At 44.4% G+C, this 21,695-nt stretch overlaps 1 protein-coding gene across 2 annotated transcripts in view; it reads left to right on the plus strand.

Annotated features, from left to right (window-relative positions):
• DIPK2B (divergent protein kinase domain 2B) overlaps window positions 1-21,695 on the plus strand; it is a 479,873-nt gene that overhangs the window by 367,090 nt on the left and 91,088 nt on the right. Inside the window, exon 3 of one of the 2 annotated variants that reach the window (XM_069636492.1) lies at window positions 25-198. The exons of the other annotated variant lie outside the window; for it this stretch is intronic. Within the exon in view, the coding sequence (XP_069492593.1) occupies window positions 25-198 (174 nt within the window). The remainder of the gene's footprint in view (window positions 1-24; window positions 199-21,695) is intronic. 2 annotated transcript variants of the gene reach the window in all.

Below are 21,695 nucleotides of genomic sequence, written 5' to 3' on the forward strand. Positions count from 1 at the left end.
ACTTCTCTCTCCGTGTCTTGGTAGGGGTTGCCTATTCCTTTGCTGAGCTGTCCATCACAGAGGCTCTTGGACCGAATCGTCAGGCGCTACGCAGAAGTGCAGGATGCTGGCAGTGCATACATGGATCACTTCACAGACCGGGACAAAATGCGCCTGCTCTACACTTTGTCCATCAACGCACATCCGATTTTACTACAGGTATGTGCTCTTTTAATTGGAATTGTGACTTCTAGCTAATTAGTTCAGCAAATTGAGAGCTGACAACGTTGAGTTTATACACTATAATTCCACTGAGGAACTAACATTTTTGTAATTTTCGTAAACATATCTCCTCTCCTCTTTGATCCGAGCACGTCAGTGTGGGTTTCTTCTTTCATTGTGAAATAATGTTCACCAGTACATGCTTTGTATGCTCCAGTAAGTCATTTTGCCAACAATGTGTGGGCCCTAATGGCGACAATGGAGAACAATGAACGAGGGTGAGTTAACATATGTTTTTTAGTATTGAACATATTATATCAGATGTCAACATTGGCTTTTCGTGACATTTGAAAATTTAGATACGTTTTAAAAATGTGTTGTTATATTTGCTACTACCATTCATTATATACTGACCGGCCATACCATTATTTAAAGAGTACTCCAATTTAAAATGCTTGGTGGCACATTTTCGACTTTTTTAATAGATATACAGATTTACCTTTCCTCATTTTCTCCCTTTGCGCAGACCAGTTGGCAGTTCTGCATTTTTTAAGGCGCACTCTATATTAGAAAAGTGCATGCTCTTTAAAATGCACAGAAAACAAAGCAGGGTGAGGTGCATGGCAATTCACAACCTTGTCTTGCATTTACTTTAGGTGCAGAAAAGTGCATCTTCCCATAAGATTGTTACCACTGCCATTGTAACTGGCGTCAACGACATTCAGACCAAGGTCTGCATTGACGGCCTGTCCACAGGCATCATACCCCAACCTTGGGATGGCCCTGCTACCGGGAAGTATTGTTGTCTCCGAGCCAAGTCTTTCCAATCGGAAGGAGTAGAGGAAGCACGTGAGGAGGCCATTATTTCAACGCCATCGTCTCCAGCACGCAGGACATTGCCACTCAGAAGGCAATCTAGCTCACTGTGGGGTGAGGCAAGCCTAATCAGACTACCACCATTACCTCCTCTGCATTCATCTCAGGCACAGGACAGTTTGCCTTTAATGCAGCCAGCTCCATTGCTGCCTCCACAGGGAAATATGTCACTGGACATTTTCTCCACATTAACTACTCTAGTGGCAACCTTGCAACAACGGCTGCCTGCAACAGCCTGGGTCCTCCTAGCTGACAGCACGCAGATGTCCCCGGGCCCTCCAGGAAGGTAGAGGACATCCCTTGCCCTCCAACAAGGGACAATTAACTGTCAGTACCGCAGCGGCTATCCAATACTGGAACTGACTGATCCCAACCAGTTGGATGATGGGGTTTTCACCCATACTGATGATTTAATCACAGGTGATGAGGAACCAGGTGATATTCCACTCAGCGACTCACCCCGTGATGAGGTAGGGGCCTTCCATATGCTCATATCCAGGGAGGCCAAGAGGTTTGGCTTTGCGCAGTAGGAGCAGCGCAAGGAGAGTGTGCTATACCAACGCAGAGAACAGTGCAGGAAATCTGTCATAGCCATCCCTCTGTTGGAAGACATCTGGGAGGATGGTCTGGCCACCTTGGCGCATGCCGCAACTGCCCTGCTAAGAAAGACCGGTTCTACAAAAAGTACAGAGCCCCAGAAAGCTCTGCCACCTGCCTCTGCACCCAACCAATACCAGATTCTGTTGTCTCTACTGCTGCCAGGAAAAGGTCAGCTAACCCTCCTCATCCTGCTCTGTCCCACCAGACAAGGAAAGCAGGCGCCTCAACGTGTTCAGTAAAAAGATCATTACCACCTTGGCCACAACTATCAAGGCAGCAAATGCAATGGCCATACTCGCATGCTACGATCATGAGCTGGTGTGTAAGATGAGTCCCCTGCTAGAGTTGTTATCGGAGAAAAGAAATAAGAGGCCATGGACCTCTTTCATGAGGGCGAATTGGCGTCAGACCATGCTATCATGGTCTCTGTGGACATCGCCGATACTATTTTTCACCAGCTTGGAAATGGAACGGTTCTAAACCGGCAGGGATGGCTCAACGCCACAGACATTAGACCTGATGTCGAGTCCAGGGTCATTTATATGCCCTTTGACAGATTTGCCCTTTTTGGGAAGAAGGTGGATGAAGCCTTACAGTCCATAAAAACGAACACAAAAACCGCTCGCGCCTTGGGCATGCTAGAGCAAAGGCACCAGTCCTTTAGTTTGGGAAAAGGTGTGCTATCGCAGGACTTTGCAGGATTACCACTCCACGTACCAATCTTCCTCCTCAGACCCCGTACTCGTCAGGGAACCAGTACAGGAAAAAGTCCCAGCCCTACAGGGGATCGCAGCAGCACTGTGGCTCTTCCCAATCTAGGGACCAGTCCAGCAAACAGACATGACCAGCCCAGGGCCAGGTCCTCCCGCTTCAGCACCTCGATGGGAGGATGACTGTCAATGTTAGTCAAAAAATGGGCAAACACCACAACAGACAAATGGGTGCTATCCCTTCTCCCGCAGGGCCACTCGCTGGAGTTCGTGGACTATCCACCAGACATTCCTCCCGCACATAAACCAGAAAAGTTGCAGTACTACTTGCTGCACCTAAAAGGAGCAGTGGAGAAGGTTCCAAAGGAGGAACTGGGCTGAGGAGTCTATTCCCGCTACTTCCCGGTAAGGAAAACATCTCTGCACAACAAGTCAGGGGGTTGGAGGCCAATATTAGATCTAAGGGTGCTCAACAAGTTCCTAAAGGTACAAATGTTCTACATGGTCACCCTGCAGCAGGTGGTTTGCCCAGCTACAACAAGGAGACTTCTTGGCATCCCTCGACCTCGAGGACACCTACTTTCACATCCCTATTCGGTTACCAGACATTTGGTCGAAAAAAATTGGTCGACCAGACAAATGGTCGAACCGATTTGGTCGAAAACCAAATGGTCGAATTATTTTTTTTTTTATTTTCACCGTTTTTTTTGGGGGGGGGGTCCCCCCAACCCCCTTTTTTTTCTAAAAAAAAACCATTTTTTTAAAAAACGAAAACCCCAAAAATAAATATATAATTTAAAAAAAAATCGACCATTTGGTTTTCGACGAAATTGTGTCGACCAAATGTCTTTTGACCAGTTTTCGGTCGACCAAATGTCTGGACACCCCCTATTCACCGCTCAGACCGACGCTACCTACGCTTCATGGGGGCAGGAGTACATTATCAGTTCAAGGCCCTTCCATTCGGCCTGCTGTCTGCTCCACATGTATTAACCAAATGCCTTGCACCAGTGGTGGTGCACCTGAGATGGAGGGGTGTTCACCTCTACCCGTATCTAGACAACTGGTTGATGAGAGCCCCCTCCTATCCACTCGCAGAAACCAACACTGTCGCCACCATCCAGTGTCTACAGCGGCTGGGTTTCTCCGTCAACTTCCCCAAGTCGTGCCTGGTTCCATCGCAACAGGCTCTCTAACTCGGAGCACGACACGACACCCAGACCCGCACTGCCAGGCCCTCGGATGAAGGGCTTGTGGCCCTTCTGGAAAAGGTGCACTGTCTCAGCAGCACCCAGGTAATGCCAGTCTGCAACTACATATCCCTGCTGGGGATGTTGTCTCCATGCATCCCGTTTATCACCAACTACCGGTTACACATGAGGCCGGTGACAGAATTCCTGGATTCCCACTGGATTCAAGCCTCAGGGTCCTAGGATGACCGCATTGCTCTGACACTGGTTTTCAGGCAAAGCCTTTGCTGGTGGTCAGTGAGGGAACATCTAGTGCAAGGTGCCCCCTTCAGGTTGCCAGAGCATCAGACCACCGTCAGAACGGATGCTTCACTGGAGGACTGGGGCACCCACTGTCAGGACCAACATACCAGAGGCCTTTGGTCGGCGGAGGCAACGGGCCAGCACATCAACCAGCTGGAGCTACAGGCGATTATTTGGGCCCTGCAGTCTTTCCTCCCCCCTGAGGGGAAAGGTGGTACAAATTTACACTGACAACACAACATCAATGTTTTATGTCCGCAAGCAGGGAGTAACAAGGTCCCCACAGCTTTCCAAGGAGGCCAAAGCCCTGTGGCATAGGGCTCTACAGTACAACATGTTTTTCATTCCCCTTCATCTACTGGGGATTCAGAACACTCTGGCGGTCTCCCTCAGCAGGAAGTTGGGGTGCTCTTGTCAGAAGTGGGAACTGCACAACGACCAGCTTCACCTGTTGTTTCAGACGTTGGGCACTCCAGAGATCAACCTTTTTGCCACCCACGAGAACAGTCGCTGCAAGACATTTGCCAGCCGTTTCGCCTATCCAGAGAGCTTGGGGAACGCCTATGCATTTCCATGGGATGGGAAGTTTCTGTATGCATTCCCTCCAATTCCTCTGGTGCCTTGAGTCCTACACACCTTCAGACTGTATGGTTGCAAACTGATATTAGTGGCACCTGCGTGGTTGAGCAGTTTTGGTACTCCAACCTCCTTGCCCTCTCGTCAGTGGTGCTAAAAAAGCTGTGCCTGCACCAATCGCTCCTGTCCAGGAACCAGGGGGCGGTGCTGCTCGAAGATCCCAGTCTGGCCTGGGCAAGAGCTCCGTCCATCTTGAAGTGCTACAAGAGCAAGTGGGAACATTTTCAGGTATGGTGCAGGAACCACCAACTGCGACCTCAGACCATCCAGCTGGAGGATCTGTTGCCTCATCTGTTGTTCCTGGCTCAGTCTGGCTTGACACATTCCCCCATTAAGGTGCACCTGGCAGTGATCTCCAGGTACAACTGCACTGCAGGGGTGCCATCCCTGTGGTCTCACTGGCTGGTGAAGGAGTTCTTGCGTGGGCTGTTCCAATCTTTTCCACCTGTCCGTCGCCCAGCGGCAGCATGGGAGCTAAATGTGCTACTCGCAAGACTCATAAAGCAGCCTTTCGAGCCTATGCACCAAGCATCGATTAAACATCTTTCCTGGAAAACAGCGTTCCTGGTGGCAATAACTTCGGCCAGGCAAGTGGGTGAAATCCAGGTATTTTCCTCGAAACCACCCTATTTGATGTTTCACAAGGACAAGGTTATTCTAAGCACTTACCCGAACTTCTTGACTAAGGTGCCAGCCTCTTTCCATCTCAATCAACGGGTGGTTTTGGCCATGTTATTTGGCACACCGACGTCTCCAGCGAAGCAAGCCATGCACATGCTGGATGTAGTGCACGCCCTCAAGTACTATGTGGCTTGTACTGAGTCTTTCCGTACAACAGATCAACTCTTTGTTTCATTTGGACCTTCGGGGCCCGGGAAGGCTCTCAAAGTCCTCCGTTTCAAGATGGATTGTAGCATCTCATTCTGCCATCAAAAGACCGGCAGGCTGCTTCCCGGCAGGCCCAGGGTGCCCTCCACTATAGCAGTGGCAGCAACCACTGCTTTTCTCTCTGGAATCCCGCTGCCTGATATCTGCCATGCATCCACCTCGAGATCAGTGCATACGTTCACCAGGTTCTACTGTGTCGACAGAGATTGCGCAGAAGAGTCTAGAGTCAGCCAGTTGGTTCTGCTAAACCTTTTTGTGTGAAGCTGCTAAGTCTCCAGCAGTAAATTATGCTGGGAGCTTGCCTCCGCCTATATGTATTGTTGTATTACTGCTTTGTAATCTATTCACATCATGTGAATCTATGAAAGATCCAATGCTGGAGAAGGAATTAGTTACTTACTGTAACTCCGGTTCTCCAGAATTCATAGATTCACATGCGACCCTCCCTCCTGACCCTGCATGGCTCGTCTTTTGGCTCTTAATGCCACTCACATGCCAAATTTAGGCATGTAAATCTATGAAAGATACCAATGCTGGAGAACTGGAGTTACTGGTAAGTAACTAATTCCTTATCTGTCTCTCAGAAGGGCCTGAGATGTGGATTTGGCGATGCTTGCGCTTCCCCACCAAGCACCTCTGAACACGTCTTTCCTTCCGGAGGTCTCAAGCACAAGGGCCTATGCTCGCACACGCATGTAGGATGCTGGGGAGCTGCCTTGCCGGTGTTGTGGGGGAAACCAGTATCATGTGTGCCTGCAACGCTCTGCCTGCCGGTGTTGTGTCTCCATATGATTTTCCTTGGCTGCTTGGCTGTTCTGTGCACTGTGCTTTCTCCTGGGCCTCATTCTGTGCAATGTGCTTTCTCCTGGGCTACTGCAATGAGGACAAATATGGAATCTGGCATGTTGGCTGGCTTTCCGTAGCCTAAGGACTGTTCCAACAAGTGGTACAGTGGCGGCTACTGCCCTAACGCTCCTGGCATCCCTGATAAGGGCAGAGCCGGCCAGTCGCCGAAACAGTGCTGCCTGAATCCAAGATGGTGGCCCTCCATTTTATCACTTTGGCTTGTGGAGCCGCAGACCGATGACAAACACAAGGAAATCATTTGGCACACCTGATCAGCAGCAAGGCCTAAAGCAGTGAGCCAGTCATCCGCACACACAGAAACTGGCCCAAGATGTTCCTGCTAACGTCATCAGTGCTCCAATTTCTTCACAGCCCAGAGTATAAAAGGGTGTGTGGTCGTGATCAAGAAAGGGGGGCTGAAAGCCAGTCAGATTAGTGGAGTGCATACAGAGTGAGGGAGCAGATGGAGGAGAGAAGACACACAGGGAGAAGCTGGAGTTGGAGATATGAGGAACATGTTGGAGTTGGAGTAGGAAAAGATTAATGAGGAGAGATGGAGAAACACTGAGGCAGGGTCTAGAGATGGAGGTTGAAACATCATGGAGGAGAATGAGGAGAGAAGGAGAGGTGAGAGAAAGAGGTTGGAGGGTAGAAAGATCAAAGGGGAGGATGAAGAAGTGATACAGCACTGACGGGGTGAAGAGAGGGAATCGGACCGAGACATAGGAAAATCCCCCAGCATTTGTGTTGGTAGGGAAGAACCCTTGCCTACACATTACTCACCCAGATCCTGGTCCCATGTAAATGTCCAAATATAAGAGATAGGGTAAAGAGGAGCATGCCTTGTTTGGGTTACCCAGAGGCAAGGGGGAGAAAGCAAAGCAATCATTGATATTTAAATACTGCCCTTGGCATGACGATGATGACTGCAGCCTGAAAAGCCATCCAGGACAGATGGTAAACAATGAACCATGACCACTTGCACCCCAAAACATCAGAGATGGGGGGCACTCATCACCGGTCTTCCTGCTACAAGCCTAGAAAGAGCAATCGTTATACAGACCATGTGGCAAAGAGTCCTGGGTGCTTGGAACTCCCAGGGCCAGTGAGTGACGGTGGAACTACTCCGAGAAATACAGTCCAGCCCGCAAAATGGTGCAGACTAGGGAACTCGGGCTCCTGACCACGCTCCTAACTTACAGTTAGTTCAAACATCTTTCATTTTATTGTGTTTTCCCTGAACCTCTGTACTTTTACACTGAGACGTGTCCCTGTTTTTGTTATGCCCGCTCCCTATGCCTTAATACCATATGCCTTACTTCATGAATGTTCGGTTTCGAGTCTTCTGTTTATCCCTTGGCCTGGGACAGCATTCACTTACCCACAGTACCTTACCCTTCCTAAATCTCTACACACCCCTCTCGCTGGACCCCACATCCACCCGTGTGGCATGGTTTCCAATAAACTGGAACGTACATACCAATTAAACATTATTGTCATGTTAGCACAATTGATTAAATTGGAAACCTATAAGAGGGGGTTTGGGGGTGGCACACAAACTCTAAAAGGGGGGGCAATGAAACTTCCCAAAATAAGGGCCTATAATGTATACTATAATACAGACTTTAACATGCGTTAGGAAAAGAATATAGACCCAATCACCGGCATACAATTCAGTGTCTAATACACGTGCAAACCCTTCATCCAATGCATCATTTTTTAATATAGAAAGTGCTTTTTTAGCAGACGTTGCATCCCACATAAATGGAATGAAATGCCTCCTCGGTTTAACACAGAGCTTAATTTGGCTCGTGACTTCGCTCCACTTTGTTTGAAGCGTGAACGTTTCACAGCTTTCTAATTTCCTGTTAACACCTCCTCGCGGAGCTGAACACTAACGAGATGCGTTTCTGAAAATGTGCCAGCTTGACTCGCTTGCTCCATCTCTGCACAGACTGTCAGCTGGTTAAGATCTAAATGTTGCAAGCTGAAACGGAAACTCATTTGTTCAGTTTAAGGATTGCACAACAGGATGCAGCTCTTGGCTAGTTAGCCCTTGGAATAGGAAAGGGGCTGGCGATGGGGCTTCTTGAAAAAAACACAAATGCAATGAAAATAAACACTGGGCAGCTCATCATTTGGCAATGTCAAAGTTTTGCATCACAAATGTTGAATACCCCAAGGGGGGGGGGTCATAGCGCTGGTGGTATTCAGAAGAAGCAATTCTGTCACTGGCCAGTGATGCATGGTGCAGAGTTTTTAGAGAAAATTCAGAAAGCGCATAGGTCTTCATTCTTTTCTGAATGGCAGGAGGTAATGTACAGTGCGGATGTGGTTTGGGATGGGGTTCCAGACTAGAAGCGTGTAACAGGAGAAGCCGTGTCCCCTGTTCTTTCTTTTCAACATTGTTTTATTTGTTTGGTAATGTTTATTAACTTCAGTAAATCAAAGTTTGATTGTTTAATTCTAACCCGCACAAGCTGTATGTATGTAGCACTCTATCACTCTCTTACTCTCTGCAGTGGACGTGGTTCAGCACCCAGGGCATAGCAGTTCCCCCTCTGAGTCTAGCAAAAGGCAAGCATGTCACCCCGGTGCGTGCATGCCATCATTGGTCTCCCTCTGTGTGCGGCCATACATAAATTATCATCTCTGGCATAGGGCACAATGGCTTTTGCCCTTGGTTTTGGCCAGGCTCAGATGTTCACCCTGGGTGCAAGGAACGGTTCCATGTGATATTTCCGCCGCAAAAATATCGCCATACAAAAATGTCGCCATATTTTTGCGGCCAAAAATAACACATGGACCCTGCGGGGGACACCCCCGCAACCCCTGCATCATTTTTTTATGTGCGGGGGACACCCCCGCACCTAATATTTTCGTCACCAAAAATATCGCCTATGCCGTTCCCGACGACCATATGTACGGTGATATTTTTGGTGCGAAAATATAACCTGACACCCAAGAAACAGCTAGTCTCTCCCCAGGGGGCTTCTTGGCTCTAGTGGTCACTCCAGACACCGTGTACATTGGTTCTCCCCCCTGGTTGTGCACAGCTGTTAGTCTTTGGTAGTGCTCAATGATGTGGTTTCACTTGTTATGTACCCTGTCCTCAGTTGGTCAACACCCACCGCCTCTCGTTGACAAGAGCTCATCAGAAGGTTGAGCCATGGTTGTTTTAAAGTAATTGCAGTATTTGGTAGAGAGCAGTGAGTTGTTGAAGGGACGTACTTTTACCAGTTTGCCTGTGAGCAATGATTGCATTGTCTGAGTGGTTTTTTGCATCTATAATGCGCACTTGAATGTGATTACAGTGATGTCGCTGGTTCTCTATGCACTGTTGTAGGTTCCCCGTCATAGCAAAAACAGATGTATTGATAATATGGAAAGGGGCAAAACCTGTTTAATCCATTCTCCATTAGCTAAACAGAAACACTGATGAGAAGAAATCAGAAATATCCAGCTGCCATTTGTATCTCATTCCATCACATTGCTGAACATAAACAAAATACTTTGTTGGTAATGGCATCGTACCACCAAGCAGATGGCAAATCTGATATTAAAAAAGACAATTATATTATTTCCAAAAACTGATTGTTTTTTTTTTTTTAAGCTGAATAATCCCCAGTCCTATTGAGACCAACAGGAGAACCGGTTGAAAGTTTGTTGACCCATGCTATTTTCAGTAGATTTGGAAAATGGATTTGTATGAGCCATTGTTAAAAGATGTCTTGCCAATGGCGATTTGTATCTACAGTTCTTATTCTACTTGTGTGTGCTATTAATATATCCTATCTGAATTGCCAACTGGGATGATACATCTGGCTAGACCCAACATCCAAAATTGGCCACCGCCCTTTATTTATTCTTTCATTTTGTTTAACTAAGGAAAGTAACTAAATACCGCTCACAAAAAAGTGCAGACTGCCGCATAGTACCGTTTTTTGCAACAACAGAGCGAGGAGCTTTGAGGACAAAAGGGACCAAAGCAGTGGTCGAAGTGTACGAAAAGAAGTAGTGGAACTATGCTCCCTACTGGTCTGAACCACTCCCCACAGACCCCATCGCCACCTCACTCCCACGCACAATACAAACCCCAAAACACATGTGCCTGATGTTTAAGGGAACACGATCTTCGAAGGATTCCTTCTTTTGTGTGTTATATAATTAACAATTGGTTTTTGAAAAAAAAATCAGGAGTACCCACATGGCCTTCTTTAGTGTGTGCGTATTATAATATCCTTGACATGTCTGTCATCTCTCCAATGTAAAAGTAATCCTCTATGGCATTGCTGCACAAACATTTAGCATCATCGTTTAACATAACCTTTCTTCTGGTCCATGGATGTGTGAACATGCTACCTGAAAAGATCTCCAATGCAGGATAAGTTCAAGAAGTAGTTTATTGAGATCTAGTGAATGTCCAGCAGCTCAACACAGCACTGTTAACAACTGACATCATACCAGCATTTTTCCTCCAGCCTTCTATGTTCCATATTCTAGGCTCTCTCAGCACAGAACATGAAGCATGGAACATAGAATACTGCACACCTCCCCTCTTTATACAACAAAGCACATTTACCTGAGAATTAGTAATAATAATACACAGAGAGAAAAGTAATAGAACTCTAAGAATGGAGCTACAAGAAAAAGTGTACGTTCTGGAAATGATACATTTTCATGTATAAAGATGAAAGTAGTGTACAAAGAAATTACAAAATACAACTTGTTAATGGACCTAGTACAGGGATACATCCTGTAAACTTACACAGTGTGATAAGGTAACTATATACACATATAATAATGGAATTATAAGTTAGGTGGTACAAAACGGATTAATAAACTGGAATGGAGTTCCTTGTGTGTGTGAGATAAATCATCTCCCATAATCTCTCAGATATGAGGGCTTACCGCAAACCCGTTCGGTGCGAGTTACAGAAACCTTCTCTTCACTAATTTTCTGCTGCCAGACTTGAAGTTTTCCTCTCCATCCAATCATCCTCTTGTGATATTAATACTCGTGCGCATGTCCTTCGCACACTTGCGCACTCTACCCACATTCCACACCCTTCCATCCAAAACTCTGACAGCTCCATGAAATCTCTCTAGCACTTGTATGGGCTCTGACCTGTCCACACATTTTTCTGCATTACAGTGGGAAAGTTTAATTGTAACCCAGTCACCCGCTTTGACACAACTTTTTTTTTACAGCCTTCCTAATATCAAAGCGATACTTGTTATTTAACTGTCTGTCAACAATGTTTTTCTCTATTGCTTTAAAGTCAATGTCCTTTTTACAAGCCCTTCCCAACCATGAAGGACAACCCCTTGTATTGGGGTTTCTTCCTCTCAGCATCTCAAAAGGGGAAGCACCTGTTGTGGTATGGGGAGTGAACCTATGTGCAACAACTGTCTCTTCAGCAGCTCTCCTCCAATCTCCATTCTCAGCAATTGCACCCTTAATGCTATTCTTAATAACTTTATTAATCCTTTCAACAATTCCATTTGTCTCAGAGTGATTAATGGAACTGGTTTTGTGCTCCACACCTTTCTCTTTAAGAAATATTTTCATTTCTTCTGACAGTAATTGGACGTCATGTTCTGTGATAATGGTTGTGGGATAACCTTCCCTTTTTAAAATGGCATTCAAAAACGAAATAATGTCTTTGGAATATATATTCTGCACCCATTCAATTTCCACCCATCTAGATAACATGTCAATCAAAACAATACAAAACCTAAATGTTCCTTGAGTTCTCACCAGACCCACAATGTCTAAAAATACACGCTCCCAAGGTATGGTGGGATTGGACATTATGGTCATAGGTGCTTGTCTTGTGGTGTAACCCTAGGCGGAATCGTCACATCTACAACAATCTCTAATGAGTCTCTCTACATGCAGATCCATCCCAGGCCATCAATAATCGTGCCTGATAAGTTGTTTTGTTTTCATTATACATTAGTCTTTTGTGTGCTAACTCTAAAATCCTCTTCCTCACACCAGTAGTTGGAAACAATTTGTCACCTATCAATACCATACCCTTATTTAAAAGTAAGTCATCAAAAACATGCCTGACAACCTCTTTAGGTTACCTTTCCTAATCTCATTGCCCTTCACAACACTCTCAAGACGATCTTTCACAATTTTGAGAACTTCATCTGCTGCTGTAGCTTGCTCCCATTCTTCTTCTGATACAACTTCTTGATTGACATACAAAATGTGTTCCTCATCACACTCATTAAGATTATCACTCTCCACAACATTGGTTAACCTTGATAAAGAATCAGCTGATTTGTTCTTGACCCCAGGTACAAACTCTACATCCCAGTTATACTCTTGCATACCTGCTACCCACTTTTGAATTTTTGAGGAAACCTTATCCAAACCTTTCATAGTCAAAATCTCCTTCAGTGGTTTGTAATCTGACTGTACTACAAACTTCATGCCCCAGAGAAACGAGCACAATTTATCAATCGCCAATTTTACAGCTAACAGCTCCTTCTCAATGGTGGAGTAGTTACATTCCGCCTCCCTTAAATCTCTAGAGGCAAAAGCAATGGGGTATTCTATTCCACCTTCTACTTGGGACAATACAGCTCCTAGAACCAAGATTACTGGCATCCTTAGTGAGCATACCTTTTTTGTTGGGATTGAAACTCTTCAAAGTGGGCGCATTGTTCAAATCTGCCTTTATCCTGCCAAATTCAAGCTCACATTGATCATCCCAGTTAAATCATACACCTTTCTTCACCAACTTACTCATGTGAAAAGTTTTACTCGCCAAGTCGGGAATAAACTTGGCGTAATATTCAGCCATGCCCATGAATGAAATTACCTTATCTTTACTACTAGGACTGGAAAAATTGAGAATGGTGTTCACAAATTCCTCCTTGTGCCTGATACCTTTATCAGAAATCTCATGCCCCAACTTGCATTTGTCCTTACTAAGTGTCAAACCAGCTTCCTTGAACATATCTAAAATTTCACGAATCCTAAACTCATGTTCTTCTTGATTCCCTCTATAAACTAACACATCATCTTGGAAACATAGTACTCCTTGCATATGATGAAATTATTGATGTATTATATGTTGAAGAACAGCAGCTGCAGATACGAGCGCAAAAGGCATTCTTTTACATAGGAATAAACCGTCAGTGGTAATGAAAGCGGTAACATTTCTGGAAAGAGGATGCAAAATTATTTGTTGATATGCAGATTTCAAATCCAAGGTACTCATTACCTTGGCACCCTTAATATTGCCTAACATTTCTGCTATGTTAGGCAACGGATGTCTGTCCGCAATCACACATTTGTTCACACATCTAAGGTCTATACATACCTAAGTTTTCCATTGGGCTTGTGAACTATGACCAATGGTGAAACCCATTCAGATGATGCCATTCTCTCTATCACACCCTGGGCTTCCATTTTCTCGAGTTCTTCCTTCACTGCAGCCTTAATTGCCAAGGAAACTGGTCTCACTTTCTGTGCAACTGGAATGGCATCACTTCTCATGCAAATCTTGTGTCTAAAATTCTTTAAACTGTTGAGTTCCTCTCAAAAAACAGGATGTTGCTCAAATATTCCAAATGACGTCTCTAGGTCTGCAGCATAAACTGTTTCTTTGGCATTGGGATCCAGTCTGATTTTAAGTCTTTTTTGATGAGACCAGCTCAGAACTGGGTACATTCCTTTCTTGGAAACATACATTTTTCCCTTGACTGTTCTGTCCTTAAACTTCAAAGTCGACCAGAACTAACATTCTAACTCAATGGGTCTTCCACCATAGGCAACTGGTTTGACATCTACCTCCTTTAATGTAATATTTTCCTTGAAACCTTTCTCAAAAATGACGTTGGACAACAAAGTATACTTGGTCAATGGTGTCAATTGCCATGTTCATTTTTGTGCCTCCAATTTCTATTCTTGCCATCAGTTTTTCAACATCTGTATCTTCATCCTCCACAATATTAACTTCTGAATCATCAATGTTGTAGGTGCATTCTTCTAAGTCTTCGCACAGTTCATAACGCAATCAACATTTTCCAATTTTGTTCTACAGAAATTGGTAAAATGGCCTTTCTTGTTGCCCCTTTTGCATAATTCTTTGATGCCAGGACATTTTTCGCCTACTAGCTAGATGATATAAATTGTCGCAACGAAAACATCTCCTTCTCTCATCTCCATCCCTCCTCTCTTTATATCTGGTACCTCTCTTTTTTGTCATATTGTCCCATTTAATTTTTACCTTCCTTCTGGTCACATTCTTTTCTTGAACTGCTAGAACTTCTGGTATTTGTGGAATCTCCTCTTTGTTTATGTCACTTTCATTTCTTCTTTCTAACTACTTTACACACTTTTTGGCCACTCTGAGAACTCCTCCTAAAGACGGGTTGTTTTTTGACCAGAGAGCTTCTCTCACTTTGCCATCGTTACATCCATCCTAACATGTATTGATCCCACAGTCTCTCGTCAAGATTACTGCCAAAATCACATGACGTGGCTAGGCCTCTTAGGGTCGTAATATACTGCTCTACGGTCTCTCCAGCTTCTTGGTTTCGTTTACCGAAATGGTATGTCTCAAGAATGATTCTGATAGATTTCTCATAATATTTGTCTAACATTCTAATACATTTTTCATATTCCCTTAGACCATATGACTCTTCATCAGACAGAGGAGGAAGATTTTAGAATTGTTCCTGCCCATAGTTGCCCAAACAGTGTATGAGCAGACATTTCTTTCACTCACTGGCATAATTCAGACCGTGTGCAGGAAATACATAATGATCAAAACTTTTTTTCCATCTTTTCAAGGGCACTACAGGTTCACCTTTTGTGTCTAGGAAATAGTTTGGGGGAGGTATTCCTTACCTATTTATTGTTGTAGATCACAAAAGGAGAAATGGTTATGAGTGCTTTGATTTGGTATGAGTCTCTTTTTTGAAATGTAATGTTTGCGTGATGAGTGTATTGCCAGTGTTTGCTGTAGTCTTAATTGAATTAGTAAACATTCAATCATGTAGCATTTGTAAAATACTTAGCATTTGTAAAGTACTTTGGTGTCTCAACACTTGTTCCAATTGAATGTTTCAGTATATTTATTATAGCATGTGTCAGTATTTTTATTATAGCACTCTCTTAATCTCTGTTTGCAAAATTCAGTGGTTGTATCTTTAAAATGAACAATGGTCAATACTGAGTTTTAAGTTTTGTTTGGTATTGTTATCAGTTAATGCAATGGCAGCTGTGCACCGCGTGATTGGGGACTGTATACTGTGGCTTGCTTCCTTGCCAGTTAATGTAGCCTCTACGTGTTGTTTGAAAATGAAGCGCCAGCTTCTTAACGTTGCACTTTGTATATGCGATTGCCGTTGGCAACAACATGGCGGCACATAGTCAGGACATACTAAGGTCCTTTACTCAAAGGTTGAACAGCGCCGCGCATCCTTCCTGTGCACAGAGCACTTTAAGTCAGTGCAGGAGCTTGCGCCGCTACGCGCGTGGCTTTAAACTCACTCACTCCTTCTGGATGGTGCGTGCAGCTGGTGTCCACCTCGCGCTGGCCAACTTTCTCAAAATATTATAATGCGCTTGGACAGAAACGGATATGGGAGGTTGGAATCTCTGCGTGTTGCGCAGCACATTGACTTATTTAGATGTCCGGACGATAACACGTGCAGGCCTCGGTCCAGTGATGCAAGCCGTATAATTATTTGTTCCTTTGTGCCGCTTGCTAAAACTAGTGTCGGCTTGACAGCTGATCTCTGGAGGTTGGTCTGCCGCTGTGACTCTTCAATGATGCATCGCTTATGCGTATTTGCTTTCCTTCATGTGAAATGCCTTTGCTTCAATGAACGGCTCCTCGGTGGACTGCCATTCTCAATCCCATTCTTGTTGCCATTGAAAAGATCTCCAATGCAGGATAAGTTCAAGAAGTAGTTTATTGAGATCTAGTGAATGTGCACCGGCTCTAGCACAGCACTGTTAACTTCTTTATCCCAGCATTTTTCCTCCATCCTTCTATGTTCCATGTTCCATATTCTAGGCTCTCTCAGCACAGAACATGAAGCATGGAACAGGGAATGCTACACTACCCTTTATTACATTGTTGCAAACATCTCTAGATAGTCACACAGAGTAAAAATGTTCTTTAGTGTTTTCAATGTCAAAATGGTGCCAGCCCATATCACTAGATCTCTAATGTTGTTTACAGTCAGAAAACAGTGTTGTTTTGAGTATTTTGGACAGTTCTGCGTCTTTAGTGATGATTGACCTGATTTTAAAACAATCCTTTTAACTTGTGTTATGACTCACTTGTAGGTGGTGAGGCAAGTAATACTCCTAGTTTTTGTTGTACCTTTCAACAAATCTGTTCCTGCGAATTTGCGTAGTTTCCAGTTCTGTCTGAAATACTTTGTGGTTGGTAGTGAATTTTATATTTCACTCGTAATTGCAATGCTCCTTTTTTAAAGTAAATTGCATCACTCGTAATGCTCTTGACTTTCAGTAGTTGAGTTTAAAGAAGAAATTGTTCTATATTTAAATCATGAAATGAGTTCAAATGTAGCAAGGTTATTTTTTTCTTATTTGGTTGCATTAACACATGGTAATTTGTAAAAAAAATAATTTAGAAAACGTTGATCTGTGAATTACTTATTGACATGAGGAATTTGTTGGAATCATTGCTTCAGTTTAGCAATGCCAACCATTTCTCTAAACATGTGATAGTCTTTCCAAATCACAAAAACATTGGCAACATATGTTAGCCACAAAATACTGCTGCTCTATGAAAGCTCAGACTGCAATACATATTGCAACGCATGCATGTTTGTAAAATGAGAAGCAAATATTGCTCCCATTGCTGTTCAAGTTCATATGGGCAATTTAGAGTAACAGCACAAATGAATTGTTTACAACTTCTAAAGATAGTTTCTTTTATTCTCTGCTTGATGCTAACATTTCACCTGTATGATGAATGCAGTGCAGACTTCAAACTTTAATGGAACCAGTATATGTGACACGTATTCTGAAATGTATGAAATCTGTGGACATAATATATTAACAATGTTTTTTAAAATTGAGCAATGTCTATGGAATCCATTGACATATTATTTTAGTATCTACATTAGATCACTGGTCACATCAAATTATGAATGATGTGATTTTATAATTCACATATTAACTTTCTGACCAGCACCTAGAAGTCTTACTAGTGATGAAATCTACTTTGAAAAATCAGCACTTTAAATATATACATCGAATTGTAAAGGTCACAACCACTGAGAGAATATTGTAGGGGCTGCTTAGGCAACTACTTGAAAATCATTGAGAACAGATTTATTGGAAGGTTCTAAAAAGCAAGCTAAAAATATAGTGAAAATGTGTTGCATCACCACCTTTGGAACAGCGACTAAGCAATGTAATAGATCCATTTTACATGAATCTCCTATTACCACACAGTGCAAAACTGTCGAAATGTTTAGTGCAATATCATTATTAGTCTCAAAGCCACACCAGAGATCTAGTGATAAAATCTGATTCAATTTGGACATTTGAATCACAAATAAAAATGAGTCCTCACAATACAGGCATGTTTCCACATGTACAGTGCAGAGTTTTCACAATATAATCAAAGGTAACAGAACAAGATCACAAATCCATGAACTAAAGAGACTATTATGCCAAACCAAAAGGCTTTGGCCCTCATTTGACCAGTTATGCTGTCTATCCACTAGGGATTAGCCTTTGTTCAAGAGACAACCTGACCGGTCAAGGATAGAATAGTAGACATGAAAACTATTATCATAACATTAGACAACAAATCACCATTGGCAAGATATTTTAGAACAATGGTGTATGTAATTCCCCAAGTCCATTGTCTAGTTTTGCAGACTGTACCAACACATATTGTGGAAATCAGCAGGGGGGCGTGGCCAGGGTCAATGCCGTGAGGATGTGATCTGTGAGAGCTCCCGTCCTGATTCTGTTGTGACATCCTTCATACACCATACTAACAACCTGTTATTGCTGAAAATCACAGGCTAAGGATGAGCAGTTTATAGCGCTGTTTATTTAATCCATTATCTCCGAAATTGGAACGTTGAGAGGAAGAGCAGAGATTCATTCCCGGGCTAAAAGATGACCAAGATGGCGGCTTTCTTCTCATATTGAAGACAATCTCTGAGTCTGCTAGAGGAAGCGACCCAGAATGGACTACATTCCCACAGAGGGGGTCATTCAGATGTACCCCCCTGGATTTGATACCTCTTGCGCTCTGCAGAGATACTTGCTACTGCCTCGTAACTGCAGCGCAACTTCCTCCTAGAGAACGGGCAAGCGATGTGGATGCCTCTCCGACCAACGAGGTTGCTGTGTTGTGAGAGTGAGCCCTGTGTTGTGAGAGTGAGACAGAGGGAGAAGGAGTGCAGTGAAGGAGGCACTGCCATAACCGTGCCACGATTACGGTCGTGGCTCCCTGGGGGTCTCTGGATGAAAGAGAGAGTGGTTGGGAGATGGACCAGTGTGCAGTGGCAGGCCTCTAGCCACGGTGCCGTAAAAACGAAATTGGCACAGTGAAATCAGAGCATCATGCTCCGGAACCACAACGTAACGCTCCTGCACGCCAGAGGTGAGCCAACCCTATGAAGATACTACGGTGGCATTGGGCAGCCCCTGGAAGTATGTGCAGATGAACCCTGCAATTGTTGTGGGCTAGGAGCTGTTGTGAGTGGCCTGCCCAGAACTTCCTTATTCCCCCCCTTTTTTTCTACAATAACAGGCATCGAAGGATCAACGGTGTACATTGGACACAGGGATAGTTAGCATATGATTCTGCCCCCATCAGACACTGGGCATTACTTCAAGTATGCTCCCTTGGTTTCCTTCCTCGCTGCCATGCTGGGAGAGTGCACCTGGGAGACCATTCGTTCCCACAACCAAGGTATTGATAACTTGTTGGCCTTGGTCACAATGAAGAACATCATCTTTGCCTGAGCCGGGTGTGCTCTTGAGAGAGTCTCCTCAATCCTGCCCAAATTGAGGGTGGATCCTCCTCTAACCTGCCTACACCAATACAAACTGCTGCACACCTCCACTTGATAAAGTCTGAGACCTTCTGATTCCTAACCACACATTTTAGACACCTGATTGGGGTGCGCCACTGTGCCAATACACAGGATGCCTTCCACTAAACAAAAAGACAACATTAAGGTTACCATTATGGATTAATTTGCTGTGCAGGGGAGGCGACCTGACTATGTGGGTTCTAAAGATATGGATTCCCCTCAGACGCAGACCAATCACGCAGACTCCCAAGATTACGTTCTCAACGCTATTGCAGCGCTCAGATCCTCCTTGCAATGTATAATTGATGGGGTCAAGGTCGACGTCAACCTCCTGAGGCAAGATTTAAGGTCATCCGCAGAACGGCTTACTATTACAGAGTCCTTATTACAAGAAACCGCCTCTACCACTACTGAACTGGAAAAGAGAACCTAGGCCTTGGAAGCCAGGAATGCTATATTGAAAAACCAGCGGAAGAGGCGCAAGGTCATTCACGCTGCAACAATAGTAGAGTGGTAGGCATACCGGATGGAAGCAAAGGCATAGACCCTATGTCTTATATTTGTAACTTTATCCTACAGGAGGTTGGCCCCGGGAAACTATTCCAAGGATTCTCGATTGAGCAAGCACACCACTCATTGCAAAGATGACCGCCACCAGGATCTAACCCAAGACCCATAATTGCCAGGGTCCTTAATTTTAGGGACCGAGAATGAATCCTGCAATACTCAAGAGAGAAAGGTGCCTTGCAAAGTGGGAACATTAAGATTGTGATCTATCCAGATCACACAGCGCTGGTTCAAAGGAAACGCTACATGTTTATCCCCACGAAAGAATGTCTTCGCCAATACGGCCAGAAATACATGCTCATGTACCCGGCCAGATTGAAAGTCTTGCATGAAGGGTAAGCACACATTTTTGAAACGCCAGAGGCATTAAATATGTGGATGGACCATAATGGAATGGGGGAAAATACAAGGGACTCACCATGAGTTGGGAAAGAATTATCCTGCTGCGCTACACAACTCTAACACTAAAGCTGTACATAGACTACTAGTGGTAATATCGACGGATGCCAACTCAAGCCGTTGCGGCGGAAGCATACCACAGATGCCCAGGACAAGCAATGCCTGGCTCCCCGGAACTGGTGTTTACCATCAGCATTGACTTGCTGGTGGTGCACATGTGCACACCCTGGAGATCTCCCAGCTGCTGGGATGTGTGTCAACACAAATGGCAGGATGCACTGTTATTGTGTTACAGTTAAGGACACACTGTTGGTGTCCCAATTTGTTGGTTTGAGCTGTGCTCCCATGCTTTGTAATATATATGCATCTGGGGAGGGTATTCTCACACCGGGACCCTCTCCCCCTGTTTGGGGATGGACTTACATTATGATGATGGCATTGATTAAAATTGCAACCTGGAACTTCAGGGGACCTATTTGCGCAGGAACAGAGTGAGGTCTTTTTACGCAGGAAAAAGATTACAATAGCATTGTTTCAGGAGACGCATTCACTTCCTGCAGACCGACACATTGATTGCCACTTGGGGAGGTGTTGGTTATTGATCCACGTATTCCAGGTTTGCTAGGGGGGTTTTGGTGTGGTTTGATGCATGGGTCCCCTTCCGATTTATAAATGTTGAAAAGAAAAATGTGGGCAGGTATGTCATTGTACATGGGCACATAGGCCAACACAAAATCTGCATATTAAATACTGCCCGAATCACACTATACCGGTTTTCCTCAGACCTTCGAGCAATACACTGTTGCCTATAAGGGAGACCTTCTTCCTTTGGGAGGGACTTTAATTGCGTGAGGTATCCATCCCTTAATGGATCTGACTCATCTCAGCCGGGTTCATTGCTAGCGTCTGGTGCCCTAAATGCAACAATTGCTGACTGGGGAACTGAACGGAATAGAGACGGGATACTCTTTTTTACTCAGCTCTGCACCACCTTTATACCCGCATTGACTACATGCTGGTAGGTACTGAACATCTGGCCGAATGTTCAGGTGCAGAATACATGGAACGCACCATCTCTGACCACTCCCCACTGCTGGTACAATGGTCCATGAGAGGCCCCCGACCCCCAATACCTACATGGTGCCTTTCGCCTGAGACATTGCTAGATGATGCCTTTTGAGAACAATTGAGCGATTTTTTGGTTAGATTTCTTGAAACAAATGTCGGCAGTATAGACAGCTGGAGCTTAGTATGGGACGCCCTGAAAGATGCCACAGGGGGGAAGCAATTGCAGGTGTGGGCAGGATTAGGAAAACATTAAAGGAAGCCCTAGAACGAATAGAAAGCAAAACTTGAGATACATAGGCAAATGGGGTCCTGACTTTAGAAGTGAAGGCGGAACTAAGCTTGCTAC

This window comes from Ambystoma mexicanum, chromosome 7p (genome assembly GCF_040938575.1).
Source record: "Ambystoma mexicanum isolate Mex_15411 chromosome 7p, UKY_AmexF1_1, whole genome shotgun sequence".
Classification (NCBI taxonomy): Eukaryota; Metazoa; Chordata; class Amphibia; order Caudata; family Ambystomatidae; genus Ambystoma; species Ambystoma mexicanum.